General features: G+C 34.4%; 1 protein-coding gene across 2 annotated transcripts; it reads left to right on the forward strand.

The window, feature by feature from the left end:
• Positions 1–1,894: 1,894 nt before the first annotated feature.
• LOC132310715 (alpha,alpha-trehalose-phosphate synthase [UDP-forming] 1-like) lies at positions 1,895–22,581 on the forward strand. Of its 2 annotated transcripts, XM_059808705.1 has the most exons (18): positions 1,902–2,285; positions 3,074–3,476; positions 3,732–3,829; positions 3,961–4,349; positions 5,667–5,781; positions 5,965–6,066; positions 7,228–7,378; positions 9,043–9,131; positions 10,208–10,256; positions 13,103–13,203; positions 14,833–15,020; positions 16,121–16,238; positions 18,408–18,584; positions 18,654–18,776; positions 18,860–18,947; positions 19,072–19,202; positions 19,299–19,397; positions 21,887–22,581. In XM_059808705.1, the coding sequence occupies exons 1-18, from the start codon at positions 2,235–2,237 to the stop codon at positions 22,274–22,276; spliced, it is 2,862 nt and encodes a 953-aa protein (XP_059664688.1). In that variant the 5' UTR covers positions 1,902–2,234; the 3' UTR covers positions 22,277–22,581. The 2 variants fall into 2 exon arrangements, with proteins under 2 accessions (XP_059664689.1, XP_059664688.1); XM_059808706.1 differs by lacking the exons at positions 19,299–19,397; positions 21,887–22,581 and having other exon boundaries at positions 1,895–2,285; positions 18,860–18,939; positions 19,072–19,203.
• Positions 22,582–26,290: the final 3,709 nt, after the last annotated feature.

Here is a 26,290-nt window from a genome sequence, read left to right on the forward strand (position 1 = left end):
TTCCAAAATTATACTCAGTTAGTCATATAATTTATATAAGACCTATATCACTTTATAAAAAATTAATTTACTCAACGATTTTAATAATTTGATTGTACAATATTAATCAGCTATTTAGTCTTGCAATATCTTGTAATTAATACAAAAAAATATACTCCATCTTTCTAATTTTTTTCATTATAATAATAATAATAATAATAATAATAGGTATTTACATTTTTTATTCTATTCTCTTTAATTCTAACTCTTTCGATATATATATATATATTTCCTAATTCTATTCTCTTTCTAACTTTTGTCATTATAATAATAACTTAGCAACACGCAAATTTATACTGTACTATTATTAGAGTTTTAGTACATTATTTATTTAGTCATTCTTTGGGGTTTGATTAAGAATTTTATTCCATGCTGCAACTTTATATAAGAATTTCAATTAAGATAATTTGTTAGCCTGTAACATGTGCATTTCACCTGCAATTTTATTGATTAGAAGCTTCTTTTCACGAATCAAGAGACAAGTATAATAAACTATTTCGTCGGTAATAAATATGTTAATGTGGTCAATTATACCATGAAACATTATAAATAAAAATGTAGTTTCTCCTCACGAATCAAGGAACAAGTATAATAGACAGTTTCATCGACACTAAATATGCTAATGTGTAATGTTAATTATACCATTACACATTACAAATAAGAAAGAAATTTATCTTCACGGATCAAGAGACAAGTGGAATAGACTGTTTACCCAACATTAATACTGTGGTTAATCATATCAAGCACATTACAAATAAGAAATAAATTTATCCTCACAGACTAATAAACAAGTATAATAAACTGTTTGGCGGACAATAAATATATAATGTGATTAATCATATCACGATACATTACAAATAAGAAATAAAATTCTCTTCACTATTCAAGAAATAAGTATAATAAATAGTTTGGTTTAGGGGCGGAGCCAGTGTATGTCTAGAGGGGGCACATGCCCTTTTTGGCCTGTCCTCGCTTACTGTAATATATATACTAAATTTATATATTTTTACATGTATATATGAAAAAATTCATATAATGCCATCCCTAAAATTTGTATTTTATAAAATTTTGTATTTCTTCTATTTTTTACTCTTTAAAATTCGTTTAATTTCCTTTAAAAAAAGTCAATTTTTCCTTTTTGAATCAAACTCCAATTTTTTTCCCTTTCAAAATTCTCTCATTTCTCTTTCACATATTATTTTGAGTAATTTTTTTTTTCTTTATCTCTTAATTTATATAATCTATATTTATTGTCGTCATTATTGATTTTTTATTTTATTTTATTTTTTTTACACCGTGCCTCCTAAATTTAATTTTTAGCTCTGCCCCCGGTTTGGTCGACATTAAATATACTAATGTGGCTGATCCTGATAAGAAAGAGATTTCTCCCAATGGATCAAGCTACAAATATAATAGACTGAATGGTGGACACTATATATATCATGTCACAACATATTACAGATATGAAACAAAAATTTCATCATAGTTCAAGAGACAAGTATAACAAATTGTTTGGACAACACTAAATATAATGTAATTTTTCACATCGTGACACATTACAGATAAGAAAGAATCTTAAATATAATAACGATTCACGATACACAACTGGGAGAAATTTCTCTTCCCGGATCAAGTGACAAGTATAATAGAATGTTTGGCTAGATTTTTTACCCCCTCTAAATTGATGAATTAAACAAATACTTTACATAGTTGGTACTATTTTTTTTTTTTTTTTTTTTTTTTTTTTTTTTTTTTTTGGACAAAATAAAAAAATCTCAGGGTAAGTAGGAGTAATATTTTTGATTTGTTGAAGTTATAGCTAGGACATGAATGTGCAATAGTAGTGCATTCTGTGTAAATTACAAAATTTGAAAGTATCATTGGTGCCACCCTCACCTGCATGGCTAAAAAGCTGTGCAAATGTGAACTTCCACAAGGATTCAGTTGTTGTTTGTGAGTTGTAAATACACACATACACACTCTCCCTCTCTCTCTCCTCTTTCTGTTTCTCTCTCTCTCTAGCTATATATGGATGGATAATCTTCATCTGTATCTTGATTTTTCTCTATTCGTTCTTCTGACCATAGCCACCCAAAATATCCGTTAGCCAACTTGCTCTCTCTCGTCTCTATATGGACACTCCAATCCTTTAAAGAACACAAACACATACCAAACTAGGGTGTGTGTTTCAATCCATGATGAAGGTCAAGTCATCGGAAGATATCGGCATTTTGCAAAAGGATTTGGTAAACACCCACTTCGTTTTTCTCTTTCCACATTCAAATTTCGAACCATATTTCTCATTATTATTATAATAATTTTTAATGGGTTGGGTTCGAGAGTGTGATTTTCATTCGATTCAGTCTTGATTTTAGGTTTTTGCAGTTGTTTACAGATCCTTCTCATCTCTTTATTTATATATAAACAATGTTCATGAATATGTTGTGCTTTCGGTATGTTCATGGCTATTTATTTATTTTTATTTTTTTATTCTGACATTTTACAATTTTTTATTCTCCCTCCGTCTCTCTCTCTCTCTCTCTCTCCACACGCACACACACACACACACATAATATGCTTTTGACTGAGGATGAAGAATTATTTAGGGTTGGTTTCAGATTTTCTAGTACACGCACTTGGATAAGAGTGTTTTTGCCTAAATTATTTCTTGATACCTATTCAATGTTTTCCTTTTTTAAATAAATAATTTGTTTATTCCTTCAATCTGCAATTAGGTTCCTGTTTTTACCTACAAAAAAAAAAAAAAAAGGGTTCCTGTTTGTTTTTACTTCTTTACAGAGATGTTGGACCTTACTGTGCACATTGCAGTTAAAATGTCCAATTTTTTAGGTTATAAATTGTGAATAGTTTGAATTGACATTTAAACTTGGGTGATTGGGTAAGAAATGAGTTTGCCATTTGAATGAGAACAAATTCTTCGAATTTGTTTCAAAGAATTTTCTGTAGAAATGACAATTTATGATTTGATAAAGTACATGTATTAATATGACTTGCTGGTATTTCCAAATTGCAGGCAGAGTTACGCATCTCATGTATGAATGGGAATAAGTATAATTATAATCCTGGCACACCCACAACTAGATTGGAAAGGCTCTTGAGGGAGAGGGAGCTAAGGAAATTGAGTAGGTCAGCTCAACCAAATGAAGAAGTAAGAGATGGCAACAAGGAGGTGGACATCTTTAGTGACCTGGGTCTAACTGAGGGTGATAATTTGCCGCGTGAGGAAGAGTTTCTGGAAGGCGTTGCAGCGGCAAGAGCACCCAGTGATAGAAGTGAGAGGCAAGAAGGGCAAGGGCGACGTACCAAACAACGTCTATTGGTGGTGGCCAATAGGCTGCCTGTCTCTGCAGTTAGGAGGGGTGAGGACTCATGGGCTTTGGAAATAAGTGTAGGGGGCCTCGTCACTGCACTTTTGGGTAAGTGTTAACTATGGTCCAATTGATGCTCTTCATTCACCCTTTTTGTTTTTTTTGTTTTTGTTTTTGTTTTTGTTTTTTTGCATTTTCTATCTTATTATATGTTTGTTTATTTGTGTCTCAAAGGATGCAATCATGATAGTATTGTTTACATGTTTGTTGTTCGTGTTGCACTGCTTGTTTTTGATGTGTGTATATATATATATATTTTATCTCAAAAGGTAACCTAACGGATGCTGGATTTTTTTCTTGAAGGTGTGAATGAGTTTGAAGCCAAATGGATTGGATGGGCTGGAGTAAATGTACCTGATGAAGTTGGACAGAAAACACTCACTAAAGCTCTAGCTGAAAAGGTTCATAGATTTCAGTTCCATCATGAAGTTCTTACTGATGTTAAACTTCTAAACATGTTCATGATTATGTTGCCTTGAATTACAATTTTGATCCTTGATATTCCATCCTAAGATTGTCTTTCTGTCTGCAGAAGTGTATCCCTGTTTTTCTTGATGAAGAGATTGTACATCAATATTACAATGGCTATTGTAACAACATCTTGTGGCCTCTTTTCCATTATCTTGGGCTTCCACAAGAAGACCGGCTTGCAACAACTCGTAGTTTTCAGTCTCAATTTGATGCTTATAAGAAGGCTAACCAAATGTTTGCTGATGTGGTATATGAGCATTATGAGGACGGTGATGTTGTTTGGTGCCATGATTACCATCTAATGTTTCTTCCAAAATACCTAAAAGACTATAACAACAAAATGAAAGTTGGTTGGTTTCTGCACACACCTTTCCCTTCCTCTGAAATTCACAGGACACTGCCATCTCGATCAGAGCTGCTGAGATCTGTTCTTGCTGCTGATTTAGTTGGGTAAGTCTTCATTTTACTTTACTATAATTCATTTTATATTCCAGTTTTTTCTTTTAACTTTTTTAGTTCCTCAATATGTTCCATATCATTCAGATGGTTATAATTGGCAAGTAGCTAAGGTATAACAAAATTGGTTCCCCCCAACACCCCACCCCCTAAATTTGTGAACTCCCTTATGTCTATTCAGATAAATTTTCTTTTCCTCTATAATTATACATGAAGGATGGTGAATATGGGACCATCAACATGGGGATATTTGGAGAGAAATATTACATCTAGAGTCATCATGCACCATTTTTTTTTTTTTTTGATAAATAAAACATTTTATAAAAAACGCTCAGAAGGGGAGCGGAACCCAAGAAAATACAAAAGACCACAAAGGCCTTAAGCCTTCAAAGAGGCCAAAAAGTCAACAATTTCCTCTAACAATCTATGATCTCTCCCTGAAACCCAACAAAAAAGAGTGGAAATAATCGAGAATTTAAGCACCGAAATCGACAACGCCTGTCCTTCAAAGAATCTCCTATTCCTTTCAAGCCAAATACACCACCACATACAAAGCGACGTAGCCCTCCACGCATCTTGAGTGAGAGCCCCCACAGGGCAACCTCTCCACGCCTCAATCAACCCGCTAGCAGATCCTGGCATAACCCAAGAAAAACCAAATAAGCCAAGCATCAAATCCCAACACTCTCTAGCCAAAGAGCAATGAATGAGAAGGTGATCCACCGATTCCTCATCACTAAGACACATAAAACAACGATTGACCACCACCTGGCTTCTCCTTCTCAAATTATCTTGGGTTAAAATCCTACCCAGAACCGAAGTCCACACAAAGAAAGCCACCTTGAGAGGAGCCTTGGAACGCCAAACAGACTTCCAAGGAAAACGAACTCCAGGAACTAATGAGAGGCACCTGAAGAAAGACCTCACCTCGAAATGCCCATGAGAGTTTGCAACCCAAGACCAACAATCCGAATCCTTCTCCACAATCCCCTGGCGATACAACAACTCCAACTCCATGCACCATAACTTTAAGTTGTTCTGCTTGAACATTTTGTAGGAGCTAAAATTCTTGTTGATCTGAAATCTAATTGAAATAACAAGATATCATCTACCATAATTGTTTTCATTTAGGATTACTTTATTAAACATGAATAAAATCAATTTAACTCCTGTATCGTACTTGCTTGTGGGTGATTACAACTTTAGTAGTAATGCAGTTTGGTCATATTTGTTTATTATGTTTTTTTTGGGCATGCTTTTTAAATTCTTAAAATACAAGGGTTTTACTTAATTCCAATTCTTTACTTCCAGGTTCCACACTTATGATTATGCGAGGCACTTTGTTAGTGCTTGCACTCGTATTCTTGGGCTTGAGGGTACACCTGAAGGAGTAGAGGATCAAGGAAAGCTAACTCGTGTGGCTGCGGTATATACATTATTTCATCATTTTTTCCCTTTTCTATTCTATACACCCGCAGAACATGTGATTAATTGACTTCCACAACTACACCACATGCTTATATCAGCATTAAATTTTTTGATGGAACCCCTGAATTCTTCAAGCTTTGTCATGATACTAAAATTGTTTCTGGTGAGCTTTAAACTACAGTTTCCTATTGGGATAGATTCTGATCGGTTCATTCGAGCTCTTGAACTTCCTCAAGTCCAGGATCACATCAAAGAACTGAAAAAACGATTTGCTGGCAGAAAGGTAGGTGCTATTCCTTTTATGCGAAAGCATCACACTTTGTAGGATCAAGACTTGTCTGAAGTGTTAGAATTGTGGTACTATCTATGATATGATATTATTTTTATAAAAATTAACTGCTGTGTAGCTTGAGTTGGAATAAGATTTCTGGGCAAGACCTGGTGGTTTGTGTTCAACTCTTGGAGTGTCAAGTCTCCACCCTGGACTTACCTGATACCCTAGGTTTGGGGATGATTGCGGGTATCTGAAGGTAATAGTCTTGCCCCTAAATGGGGTGGGGATACCCTCCCGTTTCCCAACAAAAGGAAAAAAAATGAATTGTGTATATATTACTTAATATAGAATTATTTCTGCAATTCATATTTCATTTTCTTGTGCATCCTTCTAACCACATACAGGTTACAAACGATCCGAAACTAATCCTGTAGTGATAGATGTATATTGTATTGCTAATTATTATTGCTGTCGTAAGATGGATCTTCTGTATTTTTACTGAAGTAAATAATGGTTTCATGTATTTTGACTTTCTGTTTTATATTTTGTGATATTACGTTTATGTGTATTCTTCTGCTCAATACATGTGAACTTCATCTTGATGCAATATAAGCACTGTATGAAAGAATATACAGGAGTATTTTGATCTAAAAACAGCAATTATGCCCAAGTAGGACCCTAAAGGGAAAAGTTCATGAAATAGAAAAATTATTCCCACATTCTGAAGGTGCCATCCAGCGTACTTTTGTTTTTCTGTTATTCACAGCATATAGGATTACAGAAACTGCAGTCTTTTCTGTAATTGTCAGCAATTATAATTTTGGGACATCAAATTACTAATAACAGAAATGCTGCTTATTTCCAGAACCATGTACTCGAAGTTTAAAAGACTTAGTTACATACAGTGAAAATAACAGATGATCTGTAATTCAGCATAATCATGGCCCTATCTTATCTGTAGATGTTCTGTTTCTTAATTATGTTTTTTAAGTTCCATAGGTCGGTTAAGAGCTTAGTTTTCCATTTTCATTGTTGGGGCAATTGTGCAGTTGTATGCACACAGCACATACTATCCGCTAAATTTTCAACCTTGAATGTAAATATATCCCTTAGAAGGAACATATTGTTTATTGTCAGAAAGCTTACTGTTGTTGTGTTGAGTATGGGCAGGTAATGTTAGGCGTTGATCGTCTTGATATGATTAAAGGAATTCCACAAAAGATTTTGGCATTCGAAAAGTTCCTCGAAGAAAATCCAGATTGGCGTGATAAAGTTGTTTTGCTGCAAATTGCTGTGCCAACAAGGACTGATGTTCCTGAGTGTACGATATTCTTCTTCTTGGTTCAATTTTCTAATTTTCACATTCTTTATTGATATAAGTGTATGAAATGGAATGAAGAATGTTTAACTGAATTCAAGAACCTAGACTTGAAGAAAACAACTGAGCACTGTAACCAGTTCTACCTCTGAATGGCATGCTAGAACTTGTTGACTGCTGCAAAGGTTTTCTTTGTCGATAGATAAAATATTAGTTTAGGTTTCGAATTATGATGGAGCTGTTTGATATCATCAGTTTATTACTCCATACACATTTAATGTTATAAACAGAAGTATTCCTGTTCCAGGAATGGCTAATGTATCAGTGTTTTCTGAAAACTAGGAACAAGACATACATTAAATAGGCTGACCATGCTAAGGTTTGTTGAATTGAGGAACCAGACATGCCATTCTTGAACATTTTTCTCTTCTTTTTGCTAAATCAAGAAAAGGCAAATTAATTAAGAAAATATAACCCACTATAACTATTTTCTTTTAGGACAGCTTTCCTTTAATTGAGCAAGTCAAAGAATGTCTTATCGTTGTTTTTCCTTGTTTTTTTCATAATTCTTTATCTTATTTTTCGTTTTCACTTTGAGGCTTCCAAAGGTACCCATTAAAGATGGAGGCCTGCATATTTACAAGGAAACACTCTAATCTGGAGTTCTTTGTGATGGATTCTCATTTTTCTGAACAAATTATGGTTTCAATAGGCTTCACATGGAGTTTGACGCAGGAGTAGGGTTGTATCCAGATTCGGAACTGACAAACGCAGTTTAGGAAATCTTTTCATAAACAGATTGAACTTGATATATGTTGATTCTATCTGATTCAATTTATAAATGTAATATGTATTATATATATATTTTGGTGAGGATAACTGAGTGATATCTTAAGATACTATATCATCATCATCATCATCCTTCCCTTTATCCCGTAGAAACTGGGTCGGCCACATGGATTCTCTTCTTCCACTCTTTTCTATTACAGGTCATATCTTCTACTGTATATGATATATTATTTGTTTATACATTAAAACCACAATCTGTTATATTTGTCACAAATTTAAATCTACTTTGGTTTTTTGAATGCTTATTGACTTTTAAACTGCGGTTACTATTATAAGATTAGTCAGATTCTGATTTCAATTTGGGCATCGATTATATATATAGATATAGATTGACAGATAGAGACTTATCAAAAAAAGAAAGAAAAGATAGATAGATAGAGAGAATTGAATTTTCCAATCTTGCCAGATATGCATAAAATCCGTCCTGTTTACAGCCGTAATCAATGGTAGTTTTCCTTCTCTGAGTACGAAAGATAAAAGATGTCTTCATTTGCTCTTTCTTCTAGCGTATTCTTTTATTATTATTTTTATATATATATTTTTAATTTCTCTTGAAGACATTGAGGCTTTTTTTTTGTAAAAATAAAAAAATAAAATAAAATGAGGGAATACTCCAAAAGGTATTTGATGTCCTTTCTGTAGTTTCTGACCTATTTGGAAACAATTATGGTGTTGCCAAGCTGTATTTGTTTAGGAGTATTTGTTTTAACTCTGTTCTCTAAACTAGCTACAAGTGTTGCTTTGATGGGCAGGATATGATATTCTTCTCGTTGAATCATTATATAATTTATCTTCTTTTGATTTGGTTGCTTTGACAGATCAAAAGTTGACATGCCAGGTTCATGAAATTGTTGGACGCATTAATGGAAGATTCGGAACTCTTACAGCTGTCCCAATACATCATTTGGTTTGTACATTTACCTTAATCACTTGAATTCCCCTGAATGGAATTGCTGAAATATATAGATGAAGCTGTAACTTTTTTTTCCTCAAATGGTTATAATGATCTAACTAATATAATCATCATGATTTTGTTATTTTTATTGCCTTGGCAATAAACTCACTCACACACCCACTTTGCCCCTAAGGGGACTTGAACCGCCGACCTTCTACTTTGGAAGGTGAAGAAGTACCACTAGGCTACAGCCCTATGAATTTCACCTTAGATGATATATTGGCGGGCCTGTCTCAGTCTCGATCCTAGACAAGTCCAAGGTGACTATGGCCGATATATATGCATAGTTGATATTTGATGTTTGCCTTTTATTATGATGAATGAGATTTGTTCATTCTGATCATGGATTAATTTTTTTACTATAAATGTAATAAGGTGTACAACTAGTTATGTCATGTAAGATTGTTAATGTTTAAAGTAAAAATGTTGAATTGGGGATCTCTTAAAAAGGATGTATATATAAAACTAAAATATATTGAATCAACTTTGGAAATACTAGTATTAAGGCCGAATTCTTAAACTTCCTATCGCTGATTTTGCATTGCTTCAACTTTTGAACTTGTTAAGTGTTTTAGTTTTATTCCCTGCCCTTGAAGTGATAGCTGATAGGCACTTGATTCTTCATATACTTTTTCACTTAATTATGAAAACCTTATTACAAAAAGTTCTCTATTATTTTTTGATCTCTGTTATTCTTTTTTGTGTATAAATACTTTCTTCCCGGTAGGTACTTCTTGCTCAGCAATCCTATTTAATGTTCAGATGCCGATTTATCTATTTGTTTTCCTGTCTGAATTGGTTTATGAGATCGGACATCCTTATAAAAAAACGTAGTGGAAGATACACAAATTTTGTTCCTTTAATTCTTTGGGATATTGCACTAAGGATAATTTATGCTTTTAATTATTTACATGCATACCGCCTTATAAGTCTCCAGCATATATTTCTTTATTAATATTCTACTTTTCAACTATTGTTGCTGACTAGTACTGTGAAAATTTCTAAAGAATTTTCTTCTTTATTTACAGGACCGGTCTCTTGACTTTCATGCACTATGTGCACTCTATGCTGTGACTGGTACTTATTTTTGTGCCATAACCCCCCAAATATTAATCATTGTTGTCTATAATGACCTAAAGACTGTCCAGGCATACTTGAGGAAACAAAAAAAAGACTGTCTAGGCATTGTTGATTTTGAGGGAACAAGCAGTAGGCCTCCTACCTCCAAACTAAAATGTAAAATGGATTTGAATTGCAAAGAGAATAAATTACATTGGGGAATAACATTAAGTGATTAGAAATATTCTGTTAACAAAATATTCTCAATTAGAATAAGAACTTCTGCTATTCAAAACTTTTATCTTCAAGAATCAAACCACTTCTATTACCTAAAGCAATCTAGTATTGTTTAGATCCTATATTTTCCAAACGGAAAAATTAAGATAAGCAATATTAAATGCTCAAATGCATATATTAAAGTTCCCATCACACTCTGTTTTACCAGTAGTGAGAATCTGTTTTCTCCTGTTTCCAAATTTTTAACGGGCATTGTTTAAATAATGCCTGTTGCAGGATGTAATGACTGCTATGTAATGTTGATTGTTTGTGTGTGTGTTGGGAGGTGGGGGGAGGGGTGGTAAAGTTCCCATCACAGTCTGTTTTACTAGTAGTGAGAATCTGTTTCAAGGCGGTTAAGGGGCCATAACAAGTAACAACCAGTTTCAGCAGTGAAATTTTTTTTTTCTTTTTTTCTTTTTATTTATTTATTTATTTTTTATATTTTATTTTATTTAAATTTTATTCTTTCAAATTTATGATTTGTTTTCATTACTACGACTCACAAATGCGTAGATTTAACTTCCGAGGCTTCTAAAATGTAATATCTTAGCTTAAATCTTGATCTATAAATTCACAAGAGTTCATCCTATTAATAAGTTAATTTTTTAATTAATCAATTTCTCATTTTTCACTTGTTTTGGGTTAAATCTCGCATCAAATTATTGGTTGATGTTAAATTTATAAATGGTGGATCTTGTTTCAGATCTTCCAATCTTTTACTGATCAGTTTTGAATTTTTTGATGGGTTAGATTTTTTTATATTATTCCATAATTATACATTTTATATGTAAGTGACATTGATACCAGAATATTGTTTTAATGTGCTTTATTGAATAATGTACATAAACATGTTTAATTGTGGTCATAAAATTAATAAAATTTAAAAATTTAGTACACTTTTATTGCCTGTTGTACTTTAAAATTTATTGACTACCTTTTACTGATATTAAATCATCTTTAAAATTCAACAAAATTCATCAAAAAAATTATAAATTTATGGGAGTCTGAATCTAAAAGATTCGTACTGGTACAATTTGGTGAGAGTTGGGTGAGGTTGAAAAAAATATAGCTCTGATGGCCAGTATCATTTTTGTTACCCTAGTTATACCCCGTGTCCGTTACACTAGGACCACTACCATTACTTAAAACATTACTAATGGAAAGATGAAATCTAATATGGTTTAGGTAATACTTCAACAAAGGTAGAAACAAAGCAAATGCAATTCTCCATATTTTATTTTTTCCGCAAATTATTTTAAAGGGTAAGGCAATATCTAATATGTTTTCAGTTCTACCCTTATTAAAGGTAAAATACAGTCAGTACTACTATCTATATTAATCTTTCTCCTTTTCGATTAGCTAACCAATAGGACCAAATCTAATATGGGTTTTGCTGCTTCAATGCTACGGGTAAACAAGAAGCAAAAGTTATTATGTAATTCCATATTCAAATTTCTCCTTTTCAATTACATAAAAGAGATGACCTAATCTAATATCATCATGATATAGGAAGAGAGAAAAAGAGAGAAGAATGGGGGATAAGTGAGACCAGAACAGAACAGTGAGAAAAATCATAAAGAGAAAGGAGAATGTAATTTATTTCGTTCTCCAAAAATAATGTCAAATCCATTTGCAAAAAGCCTTACTATATGTGGTCATGCTACTATAACAAATATGAACGTTGCAAAAGCGAGAAGAAGACAATTGTGAACAAGCTGTTTAATCTTCTTCTTGTGGCAGCATACATTGAAATTTTGTTTGGAAGGTTTGCAAGCAAGAAATGACTTGAACTTACCTAGAAAATACACGCAAGAACTTCTACTATTTTTGCATTCTGGAGTAATATTATTTTGGAAAGTTATAAATAAATTAGCAATTGTAATTTGTGTTGTCCTTCTTGTTCATCAGTTTGTAGTTGTTTCATATGATATTTCTGTTGCAAGTAATTTTTTATTTTTATTCCAGAAATGGTTTTCTTAAATACTTCACTATTGCTTGCAATTAATCATTAATGATTATCATGCCGCCTATCAAAGAAGAAAAAAGAAAATGTCTTATAAGTTTAAATGCGTCCAGGACCATGTATGACCTTGTAGCACGACTTATCCATTAGATGATCTGCCGTACGCCTATCCTAGCTGGCACCAGGTGATTGATTGAGTCTAGGCCTATAACTAGGATACTTGGATGCAGGTGTTGTGCCATGAATCAGGAATGACCCTGAGATAAACATCGTATGCAAGTGTTTGCTTATCCATGATACAGAAGCAACAACTTTATAGCGGGTTCTTTGGAAGGAATGCACTACACACATATTCTTTCACAAATAACAAATATATAGATATATAATGGTTGCATTCTAGTAAGTGTTTAAACTTATGTCGGTAATTCGCTTGTCAACAATCATGCTTCATGTCCTTTGACTGGTTTCCAATAGGCTATCCATCAGTAGGGAGCTCTGTCCTACATATCATACTTATCTGGTTATTTTATCAAAGGCTTTTTTTTTTTTTTTTTTTTTTTTTTTTTTTTTTTTTTGAGGATTTATTTTGATGAATTGTATATATTTTTCTTATCTTGTTTAGATGTAGCACTTGTTACATCATTAAGGGATGGGATGAATCTTGTCAGCTATGAATTTGTGGCCTGTCAAGCTTCAAAAAAAGGGGTTCTCATTCTAAGTGAGGTGACTATAATTTACACTCGTCTTTGAGCTAACATATGTTTCTATTATTTCTAGGTAATACAAAAACGCCAATTATTGTTAAATTGCAATCATTATAAAAGAAAAAAGGTGTTATGATTAACTGAATAATACCTTTTCTCTGGTTAAATTATAATACTGAAAAAATATAATGTATAAAAGATGGAGTCATGAACAGACTCTTGACCCGTCTGTCATACTGAACAGGTGCATGCCAATTTGTTTTATGTTTTTCCAATTATAACCGATATATCTAATGCAACAGAAATTCAGCAAGATGAGAACATGCATTAAGTTTATTATCTTGCTTTGTCCACTTATATTTATGAGTATCCATTGCATGATATTTTTATGGCATTGAGTGTAGTCATAATTTCATTTGGTGTTGCAAGTTGCAACAGGTAGAGTACCCACTCTCCTTTCTGAATTCCCCCAAATATTTTCCTTCATATATGCTCCGCCTATATCTAATAAGTTCTGTATCAGATACTCAGTTGTACCTAAAAATTTCTACAAATTTAACAATTAATAGCAATATGAAGTTAAAATTTCTCTCTTTCTATGTGTTTCCTTGTGACTTCTTTATAAAAACATTGTTAAAAATTTATCATATCAGATTCTAGATTTTGCGATTTCTGTGAGCCATCTGCTCAAGTAATTGTTGGTCAAATACTCTCATGCCAGATAGAATTGCTATTCAGAAGACTAAACTCTGTTTATGCCTTAATTTTTAAATGTAATATTATAGACTCCGATTACTTACTCTCCTATGATAGTGTTTGTTTATTTCGTGGTTTCATCATGAACATTGTTCAAGAGAACTTTCAATTGCTTGAACACTAGGTTCCCTACATCTTTCCTTCCTTGAACTGGATGACATCATTCACATCTTTCCTTCTTTTTTTTTTAAGCATGTATTCACATCTTTCCTTCTTTGAGGAGGATTTTTCCTTTCCTAAATATATATTTCTATTATTGAAGTCATTTTTAACTAATATTGTTCTGCTTGGTCTATGGGACCTACATAATTTTTATTCATGGTTTCTGGGTTTTTTGGGTGATTGGGTTGCATAGTTGGCATGATTTGTGTGAGATTCATGGATTTGCTCTGAGCTCCAGTCTTAATTTGATTTTGTCCCACAGTGATATGGCTACAACCATTTCTCTTTATAATGTTCACTTTCTTTCCTGAGTCTTGTTTGTTCTTTTAAAATTGCTCTGGTTGAGTTGTTTGAGAAACTCTGACCATGATAATGTTCGTTGATAACCATCAACGGAGAGTTGAGAGTTCCATATCATAATAATGGATCATGTGGTGTTTAGGGATTTTTTATTTTATTTTTTATTTTTTATTTTCCTGTGGTAGAATAATGTAGTTTTTAAAAAATGCTTTTATCTCTCAGTATCCAAAAACAATTTTCAGAAAATTGTCAACCAAATGAATTTCTGTACCATTTTTTTTCAGTTCTCTGAGAATAAAAAACTTAACCAAATAGGCCCTTGGTAGTTGTCTAAAAGAAATGCTCCACAATTATCCATAATAACACGCATATTTAGTTCATTATTTGAATCCTTACTCTCTCTCTCCCTCTCTTCTTTTTCTTCTTCTAGTTTGCAGGTGCCGCACAGTCTCTTGGTGCTGGGGCAATTTTGGTAAACCCTTGGAACATTACAGAAGTTGCTGCTTCAATTGGTTATGCTTTAAATATGCCAGCTGATGAAAGAGAAAAAAGGCACCACCATAACTTCACGCATGTGACCAATCATACATCCCAAGAATGGGCTCAAACCTTTGTAAGGTATATATCATATTGGGTGCTTTTAAAGCTTGGTCATTGTTATGTTGTACTTATATATGGAAGCTTAAACTAGTGAAAAAAACGAGTGGGAAAAGAAGCCTTCTCTTAAATGGACTTTGTTGTAAAATTATATTTTGACATATTTTCAAATTAAAAAGATATATGAGAAAGGGAACTAAAAAGTTGTTGGTGCTTTTTTCTTAGCCAACCTTTGTGATGGCCTCATATAATCTTAAGAGCATGTCATTTCTGAGAAATAGCCATGAATAGTTCCAATGCAATATATTAAGGTCTTCTCAATTTTATTTTTCAGTTTCCCAATATTCTCATTGCCTAATTATATATTGGCAATTTACTTGTTTCAGCATCATGCTCTTTTGGTTTTAATCTTTTTTCTCCCACTCATGTACTTCAAGCTATTATAAAGGTTTCTGAGTCACGGAGAGTGGTCATTTAAGTCATAAAATGAATATTTGAAAGTCCTAGCTTTATATTTGGATTTATTACCAAGGCCCAAACACTAGGCTTTAAACTGGGACTTAGCTGCACTTTCCACTCTCAGTAGCATACTATATATGGTAAGTATCATTCAAACTCAAGTTTTCCTTTTCCATTTTTAGTGCTCTGTTTTCTCAGACCACATATCATAGATGTGGAAAAGGAGAAACAGTGGCATGATTTTATATACTTTTAGTAGGAAGGGTGACATTGACATTGAGGTACTATTACATGAAATAGAATGTGAGAATTGTGTGTTATGACAGGATATTATAATTGAAATGATCGGAAGTGAACTTGAAGAAAGAAAAAAGAAAAAGAAAAATATGAGTGGCGGTCATTGTTGCTTGTCATTGACCTTTGAATTGTTATGCCAGTGAAGGTTATTTTGATCCCTTAACAGTTCCATTGAACTGATGTCACAATAGACATCGATTTCTTCACGAAATTATGCGTGAAAAAGTTATCCACATGTATGCAAGCATCTGATTTGCAAAATATTCTATACATCATAATCTTGACCCGGTTGCATTTAGACTTTTTTTTTTTGTGTGGGTGTTATTACCGAATTTATCCTGATTCCACAGTTTTCTTTTATGTAGTGAACTCAATGATACAATTGTTGAAGCTCATCTGAGGACTAGACAAATTCCACCTTCTCTTCCGGTCAAGGTTGCAATAGAACGGTATATGCAATCCAATAATCGACTACTCATATTGGTAACTCTTTTTTCCTCGTGTCAAATTCAAACTCTAGCCTACTAAACAATTTTAATGTTGTGAGTTTATTCATCAAACTTCCCTATCTGGCAATTATTAGAAAATGTCACCTACTGAGTAAGGCTTGATATTATTAGATGTATATATGTAATATAGTATTTATAGATTACCATGTTGGTGAATTACTATTTTAAGATTTTCCCCTTTGGTGATTTGTACTTATAAATGGACGTAGATGGTGTTGAGTGTTAGAAACAGAGTGTAGATGGTCCTAAGTAGTTGGGGTTAAGGCTTTCTGGGTTGACGTATCAAATAGTTTCTTACCTTATATTCTAGGGATACAATTATAACCCCTATACATATTGTTAAACGACATTAAAGTTAAACCCTCTCTAATAGCTTAAACTTTTGGAACAATTGGTGTTCCAACATGATGTTAAAGCCTTGAATTTACTTTTGCAATGGTATATCCCCATTCATATTTCCGTGTTTGACGTGCTAATTTACACTTGTTTGTTTGGTCAATCCTTAATAGTTTAAACTTTTAGACTAATTGGTTGTCTAACATGGTATCACTTTCTTGGTTCTGGTGGGTCTTGGGTTCAAGTATCCAAATGTGCTTTTGTTTCCCCATTTGGTGTTCAGTATTGACTTTTTTCTGGTGTTGGTTTGGCTTGTTTGACTCGGCATATGCAAAACGTGGTTGCACGTGAGGGAGGGTGTTAGAGCCTGATATTGTTGGGCCCATCCTTAACAGCTTTGGTTTTAGAGTAATTGTTTGTCTAACACATACTCTAGATATTTTTAAGTTGTGTTTTGTGAAGAAATTCCTACAAATATCAGGAAGCAGAGGTGCTTCCATCAGTCAGTAGTAAATGATATGTTTGATTTTGTGTGCTTCATCTATTGTCTGATTTCAATGGTGTTCGAAAATGTTTTTGCTTGATGATGGGTGGAGGAGGAAGCATAGGTAAGGGCTGCCACTTCCCTAAGCTAAGACCATGGAGATCCTATTATTTAATACATGTAATTTTTTTATTCTTGCTCAGCAAAATGAAAAATGTGTATTTTCTTGAAGCAAACCATTGACTTTCCTGATTGTGTCCCCCAAAACAGATTTCATGTGGCACTAAATGTAATATATATACACGCACAAGTCGAGGTAGTGAGAAACAGGGGTTCCTAATCTAGAAAACCAAGAAAGTGTTTCTCCTCGTCTCATTTTCAAGTATTTAAGTGCCAGAAAAAGGTAGGTGAAAGTTCATTCTAAGCAAATGTCGCCTTTGATGGCCTTCTTGGATTGGCTTTGCTATACTTAAAACAGATGTGTTGTACTTTCAAATTCTTTTATCTATTTAAGAAAAAATAGTCTCTTAAAATTACTCCTGATAAAAATGGGGGTAATTGGGCGACTTAGATTATGAATTCCCAAGTTTATTACTACATTCTTTTCCCCAAGGACCCCTTTCTCTTTGGCTTTCAGAATTGTAGTACAAACACCGAATCAAGGAGTACAGTAACAGGTTATTAGGGACAACTATATTCCTCAATCATGACGTCCTATTCTTCCATCTTATTTTTCACATTTTTAATAATCTTACTAATGTACTTACAAATGTTCTTATATAGTGAATCTAGTCTCCCCCGCCCCTTCCGTAAGATAATTTCATATTCTCTCGACCTTTTTTCCTTTTTTTGTTTTTTTGTTTTCAATTTTTAGTTTTTCCTGTTAGTGAAGCAAATCTAACCCTTCAACAGATCTTCAGTGAAGATAAACGTGTTTTGAAAAGATTAAGTACTTATCTGTTAATATGATTTAGTACACCTGCCAATTTTTTCTCTGCTTAAATGATGAGATTGGGGCTTGATGCAGAGAATTTTTCCAAAATTTTGTCTTGACTATCGTGAGTCCAGCCCTCTCGCTTGAGAATTTCTGGCTCCGCCCCTGCCTGATAAGGCTTTTCTTAACATACTGTGCATACTCATCTCCATTCTATGCAAGACTTAACCATTTCTGAAGAAGAATGTTTCTTGATACGGGGGGATGGGGTGCTAGGCAATGGTAGTATGTTCAATTTCAATTATTTTGCATTCCTTGTATAATTCTATAAATTGTAGTTTCCTTGTTATCATCTTCTGTCTAATAATCATTGCCCTTCCCCTCAACAGGGATTCAATGCAACATTAACTGAGCCTGTGGATGCTCCAGGAAGAAGGGGTGATCAGTTCAAAGAAATGGAGCTTAAATTACACCCAGATTTAAAAGAATCCTTAAAGAAGCTTTGTGATGACCCAAAGACAACGATTATTGTCCTCAGTGGAAGTGACAGAAGTATCCTGGATGAGGTAGAGTAGTTTTACTTTGATTTCCATTTTGTCCTTGATAATTTTACTTTTCGCTGACTGCTTCTACAGAACTTCGGTGGATACAACATGTGGTTGGCAGCAGAACATGGGATGTTCTTACGTCTTACAAAGGGAGAATGGATGACAACAATGCCAGAAAATTTACATATGGATTGGGTTGACAGTCTAAAGGTGCATTTTAACACTTAAATTGAAATCGTCTTATATATATGAAGTTCTCAACTCTCTAAAAGTTATGATGTTCATCATTTCAGCATGTTTTTGAGTATTTCACTGAAAGGACACCCCGATCTCATTTTGAGCTTCGTGAGACGTCACTTGTGTGGAATTATAAGTACGCAGGTGTTTAATCTTATATTTTAATCTCATTTTAGTCTATTTTTTAAGAATATTTATAACTATGCTTTATCTGCTGTTATTTATTTCTTTTTCTAATTCTCATGTTATTATATGAATACAATTGTAGATATTGAGTTTGGAAGGCTTCAAGCAAGGGACATGTTGCAGCATCTGTGGACAGGTCCAATCTCAAATGCATCAGTTGATGTTGTACAAGGTGGCCGATCAATTGAGGTCCGGGCAGTTGGTGTCACAAAGGTGCATGCACTTCATTTGTCCTGGAAAGCGTATCTGCCTGTTATGCAATGTATTAGATTTGCATGTTTAGCTTCCCTCTTTTTCATGCTCATACAGGGTGCAGCAATAGATCGTATTTTGGGAGAAATAGTTCATAACAAAGATATGAAGGCACCCATTGATTATGTCTTGTGTATTGGGCACTTTCTAGCAAAGGTGTGTGATCGTTTCAACTATTAATTAGCTTTCTTTTAATTAAGAATATATTAAGTTGTTCATGCTCTTGTTTAAATATATTTCACTGTTTGATATTCCATAGACTTAAATTTTTCAAAAAGTTTCAAAATTTTTTATAAGCTTTGGTTTGTGTAATTTTGAAAAGTACTTTTTTTCTCTTTGTAACACACACTATATAAGAAAAAGTAATGCTGTAAATGCCCATGTCAAAATTTGTTAACTTGAAGTGACAATGGTGCTTTCAACAGCAATTAGAACACTGATATTCATTTATATGTGAAATTAATAATTAAATTGATGGTCCACATAGATCATTGGTGTTATTTGTGAAGGCTGTTCTTCTTGACTTTTAGCATTTTTTGTAAGATACTATTCATTTCAGGTGGAATATCAAAATTTAATGTAGAATAAGTTGGAAGTGTATTAGTGTATCTCAATAGATTTCCAAGTGGTAAGTTTTACAAGCTTCAATAAACTAATGGTACGTTAACAAAATATCCACTGATATCTATATTTTGACTCTGAAACTACATGTATTTGGGATCTAACTGTAAACATTTCCAAACGTTGACATGGGTGAAAGTGAGCCTACTTTTCCGTGGGGTTAGAAGCAATCTTATATGACCCTGTTAAGCTAACATTGTCTCATTCGCTCACTCTCCTTTTTAGGAGTTGAGTAGATTTTGAAGAATTATTTTCGGCTGGGGTTGATGGTGTCCTCTCATGATCACTTGCTTAGTTTGGTAGGTGGTATGTCATCGTAGAATGGTTGGGATGCTAATCCAGCATCTAGGGGAACTTACACTTTCGAGAGCCATTGTTTGTGGGCTTCATAGTCCTCACATCAGATACATTATTGAAGATGAAACTAGGATTCACTTTTGGGAAGATTTATGTTGGAATAATTATTCCCTCAAGTTTATTTCCTTCATAAGTTCAAAATCTCCAACCTTCATTGGCCACTTAGCTTGAATTATTTAGTCCAATGGTCCTATCTAATTTACCTGGGACTTGGAGCCTCTATCTGTTTGAAGATCACGTTGCATTGTCGGTGTGAAGTTGCGGCGGTAAGGCCTCTATTGGATGCAATCCTTCTCCCTCAATATTGTTGAAGTACCATGGACTCAAAATTTGGGCTTTAGGAGATCACATATTGGCATGGTTCACAGACCCGGCTGACTTGGACTGGCTCAACCGAGTTATAACGAACTCAGTCAGGGTCGAGTCCGAGTTGGCCCAATAAATTTCTGTGGTAGGAGACTTGCATGTGACTCAGTGTTAGTCCAACTCCGCTGTCACTATGCTGACCTGGCCAGTTGGCTGTGCAACTTTAAATAGACCCAATGAACTAATTCCAACCTTTTCTCTCCCTAGCGGATTCCTCTCTCCCAAACTCAAGATATAACTTGGATTCTTCAGCAAACTTCAAAATACTTGAAATCTAAGGCTACCACTTGAATCAAACGCATCCAACGGAAGATTAATCAGTCAGTTTAAAAATTTTCTTTTGGTTTTAGTTTTTGTTCCTTCACCTAAATCCAACATGAAATTGTTGTCATGCTAGATCTATCTTGTTTTTTTTCTTTTTTTTTTTAGTGATTCTTAATGAATTCTGTTGAATTTATAACGATGATTAATTTTGCATTTTCATTTCAATTCATTGTTAGCAAAAAATGCTTACTAAAAAGTTGTTTATGTTTTGTTTTTTGTTTCTTTTCCACCCCAGTAAATCGACATGCTTACTAAGTTTTGCATTTCGCTATTTTTGTGACTGCAAATTCTCTTAAAAGTGAAAATACAGAAAAAAAGTTTCTAAACTATATTCAAATAACATTCTAGTCCTATTTGCAAAAATGATGTTGAAAGATGGTGCAATCCAGATGGCACATGACACAAAATCACTACCAGAAAGTGTTGTTGAGGATCATAGTACTGAGATGGAGACTTGTACTAGATGTTACTTCCTCTATTACCTCCAGCCTGTAGGAAATATATACGTGAAAGCTTCAAAAATGTTATGATTACATGGTTGCTTGAAGTAGTGAACTAGTGGGAAAAATCTAGGAAGAAAGGGATCAGGTGGCATTTTTTTTTTTTGTAATTTTGTGCTAATTGAGGATAATACTGAGAAGGCCCTGAGTATTCTGGTTGAAATTGAACTTGAGGAAGTCACAATTAATAATATTAACTTCGGAATAAATTCTAGACAATTCCAACTCAAAGTCGATCTTTTATTCTTATTTTCTTTCGAGTTATATCCTTTTGGTAATTTCCAGCACCACGTGACTACATAAAAACCTATATTCTCATTTTGTCAATTATTCTGTACTTAACAGATCTCATTATTGTCTTTTATGTAAAACTCTGTAGAAATGGGAAATTGATGAATTATTTGATATGGAATCTTTTATTGCAAAGTGATACACCAGAGAGAAATACTCATTTTGCATTTGGATTTACTGCTTCAGGATGAAGACATCTATACGTTTTTTGAACCCGAGCTTCCTTCTGAACCAGCAGCCGCCACAAGATCCCAAATAGCCAATCCTGCGAATACTACTGCTCTAAAACATATAATTGGGAAAAGTGTGTCCAAGGCATCTGGCAGTAAGGCCCGATTGCCCTCCTTGATTTCAGAGAAAAGAACAAATGATCATGGAAATGGGACTGGTTGGTGGCCTATGATGCATGATAAATTGTCACTGCATGAGGGTTCATCCATACTTGATCTCAAGGGTGACAATTACTTCTCTTGCGCTGTTGGAAGGAAGCGATCAAATGCTCGGTATCTTCTTGGATCATCAGCTGACGTTGTCACACTATTAAAGGAGCTGGCAGGGTTTCCATCATCGAGTTGATTAAACTTCACCTTTGTCTTCTGGAATACTTTCTTCCAATGGTGGAGAACATAGAGGTTCTAGAGGACATGATATTATGTTTGGTATGGCCCTTAGCAGCTCCATTTTACAGCTGGTAAATTTCAGCTTCTTCCTCCCAAGATGTAGATTTTTTCTTTTTCTCTTATTCTTTTTTGTGCCTCCTAGGTAGATGGTTACTGGTCCATATTATATAAAAATTTAGTTACAAGTAGTTTAAGCTGTCGCAAAGAACAAATTACCCAAAGGAAAACAGCAGGTGCTAAAGATCTATTATTTGCAAACTAGGTTTGGCAATCAAATTCCCTCGACCTTCCATGTTACTGTTTGTCAATCAAATATGTGTTTGTGTGTGTGTAGAGAGAGAGAGAGAGAGAGAGAGAGAGAGAGTATTTATGACATTCAGTAAATGTGCAAATAGTTCAAGAGATACACGAGGAAGAATGCTGTCAGTTTCAACTGGCCATTTGGGGAGGGTCAAATGTCCACAACCTTGTCTTTGCATGAGAGACTATTTTCATTTCAAACTTGCCAATGGAGTAACCTTACCCCATTACGCCAAAGCCCACCCTCAATCTTGATATACATGGAAAAAAATCCTCTCTAGTTATTCTCTTACTGGATTGGTCCAGTGTGAGCAGTTATTCTCTTACTGGATTGGTTTAGTGTGGGGGTAAAAATACTGACTTGACACTTGAGTTAAATTCCTATTTATCAAGTTTTCAATTTATACATACAAAGATTTGTATATATGGTAAAATAAAGTGTAAATTAGTAAATTTTTTATTTAACTTGCTAACTTGGCAATAACAAAGCTATGTTAGAAAGGTGGTGTTGATCACCATGTTCACTGTACGTCGTCCAGTGAGAGAGTAACGTTCAGTGAGAGAGTAACTGGAAATAATTTTTTTGGGTATATACATGTATGAAAATTTAGAAATGTTTGACATGACATCAGTTTGCTGTTGCTCTAATGGTAATTGGAGGTAATCTCTTGAATTGTTATCATTTTACAATTTTTCTTGAGCTTGGCATGCCTTTTATTTATAATGAGACTAGCTTCTTTCAATATCCAATCTCATTCAAGAGCAAGGATAGGATGTCCTTTGTTGCCAAGAGATGATGAGTACATGAAAAAGCAAGGAATTCAGATAGTTGAAAAGAGATACCAAGTGAAATGAGTTTTGAAATGATTGCGAGTTCTAAGTTCCCTAATTATGCCTTCGCTATTCTATACATACTAAATTTTAGTAAGTCATGAATTTAACTACAATGGATATGGATGTGACTTTCTTACGGGTGTATATTTGGGAACATACGAAAATAAAAAGTGTAGGGTTTGGGAGACAACATCTTTAGGTCAAAAGTCCATTCTCTTATTACTCACATAGATATGTGTGAGCTCCACAATTACGTGGGCATGTGTTGGCATCCCCATATTGTGGAACTCACGTGGCCATGTGCGGGCATTACCATTTTTTTTCAATTTGAAGGATAAGACTGAACAAACATGTCAATTTATAAGAAAACTTGAGTTTAATTTTTTTATTTTTTTGAAAGGCAAGTATATTAATAAGAACAAATGACAGACCCATTGTGGGCCGGGAAACAAAATAAGGCCAAAGCCCATTCTAATTTCAATAAGCCGAAGCTTAGCCCAAGTTAAGTGAACCCAAAGTTAAGTTCTAACTAACAGTTAGATCATAGATAAATAAGAGTAAATGTAGTACATATAAAACTTTATATATACTTCCCCCAACACACACACTGGCCGGGTCTTAGCAAGTCTGAGAATACCCAAAATAGTTCCTATCAGCATAAATATGATTTTTTTTTTTTAGCACAAAATTACAAAAAAAAAAAAAAAATAGTGAACAAACAGATATGGCATCATGCATGCTGCTTCAAAAGGTAATCCGGTGGAGGAATAAAAGCTTATACAAGTGAAATAGTGAAATTTGTGCTGGTTCTAAGGGAAATTGGTGAGGGCATGGAAGTGGCAATTGCAGAGAATGGATGGCTGGCTAATCATGGTGTTACTTCCAAAGGAAAAAATGCAATTAAAATTCCTCAAGCAATAACAAAGAAATAGACAGTAGTAGTTAATCAAAAGATTGCAATTAAAATTAAGTGACAATAATTGTAATTGTTTATACATAGTATGCGGCAGGATTAGAGAACACAACCTCCTCTGTTAATATGGGAAAACTTAGGAGGAGGAGAGCACAAAACAAGAAGTGAGGTACAATTCACTGACGAGGCCGCTGATGTTGAGAGGGCAGAATGTGGAACTAAGAGTGGTTAGACGACTGAAATCATCAGAAACTTCAACTACACACGGCCACATTTTGTTCATCTGGAACAGAAATCTCTTCCTTTGTCTGGATGACACAGAATCTTTTCCCCATCCCCATATATGCAAAGCAGAATGAAGATTCACAGTCGTCCCACCCCACTGGTGGGGATGTTAACTCTGGATATCCAAGAACCAGAGGAGTAGATATAGCAAATAGAGCCTCCTCCTCCTCATCCTCAGGCCATTCGACCGGGTACGCAACCAACCCGCATTCTGTATAAGAATAAATCACACCCTCAACAAACTCAGCCTTTCCTGAGAAGGGGTAGTCTTTTGTGTCTTCTGACACCACCAACTTCTCCCACTTGTTACTTGTTTGTGAAGAATTCGTAGAACCAGAGAATTTCCAGTAGACAAATTCGTTACCGGCACAACCACCATTCCCATTTGCAACCGAAATAACCAGAAAATTGTTAACCACCGCATAACCTTCCACCAACATAGACCTCTGCAACTGATACTAAGGAGGTAATTGTAATTGAAATTGTAACAAAGCAGAATTGAATGAACCAGATTCCCATTCCAGCGTTTTACAGTTAAAGCACTCAAGTGTTGGTTGTGGGACCTTCAGTGACGTCAACATACGTTGCCCATAAACATAAAGTTTACCACCAGCTGCCATGGCTGAAGGGAATGGCTGTGCTGCAAGCGGTGATGATGAATCCACCGGCAACCCGGTGAGTTGTGAGTTTGAGTATTGAATATATGAACCGGAGCCTAGGAGGAGCCTTTCACGCGGCCCTTCCCCAGCCCAGAATAGGTACAAAACTACAAACTAAATATATATTATGATCCACCATGTCGCAAGCCACGTTTGAAAGACATGGAGGAGGAGATTCAAAATCAAGGTACGTCTTCCAATCAAACACATCAACTACTCGATCTTTAGCCTTGGTGTGATCCCCAATTACTTCTCCGTTCCTCCCGATTTCACTTGGCCAACGAGGTACACTACTGACCTTACATCCTCCTCCTCAACCACCACCGGCACTGGCGGTGCCTCCGTCGTCGTTAATTTGATATTCTTCCTCCCTGATGTGACTTCCATCACGATGGAGAGAACTTAGAGATTTGTTAACACAGCAAAAACAAAAAGGAAGAAACGGATTGAGTGATAAATAGAGGGATCGATCTGACGAACAAAGCAAAAGAAACCCCCAATTAAATATACAAGACACGTGAAACCCTAATGATAATATATATAGGAGAGGAAGCCCGTGTGGAATTTGATTAGAATTAGGAATGAAGAGGATATAGATAGGATTATTATATGGAATTACAAAATTCATACTACTTTTTACTCTACGTGGTCCCGTAACACTATTTTTAGTTTTTAAATGAATTTTTTTGGCAAACAACACAAATAGACACAATCAAGTTAAGCACGATGGAGTATATCAAATGGAATATGAGATAGGAGAACGTCCTCGTAGAGATGACTTCGAGAGAGTTTAGCAATCATATGGGTCACCTCGTTGCTATGTCGACGCACATGGCTAAGCCGAAACGAGGGAACTCTCTGAAGTGCACACTGTATGTCATAAATAACAGCCGTCATATCCACTAAACAAGCACCATCATCCAACATTGCCTTACAAACAATCAAGGAGTCCGTCTCAAATCAACAGTGATAAAACGAA

The sequence above is a fragment of the Cornus florida genome, unplaced genomic scaffold, assembly GCF_030987335.1.
Source record: "Cornus florida cultivar Cherokee Brave unplaced genomic scaffold, ASM3098733v1 CherokeeBrave_3.0.0_Hap2_Chr01, whole genome shotgun sequence".
NCBI classification, from domain to species: domain Eukaryota; kingdom Viridiplantae; phylum Streptophyta; class Magnoliopsida; order Cornales; family Cornaceae; genus Cornus; species Cornus florida.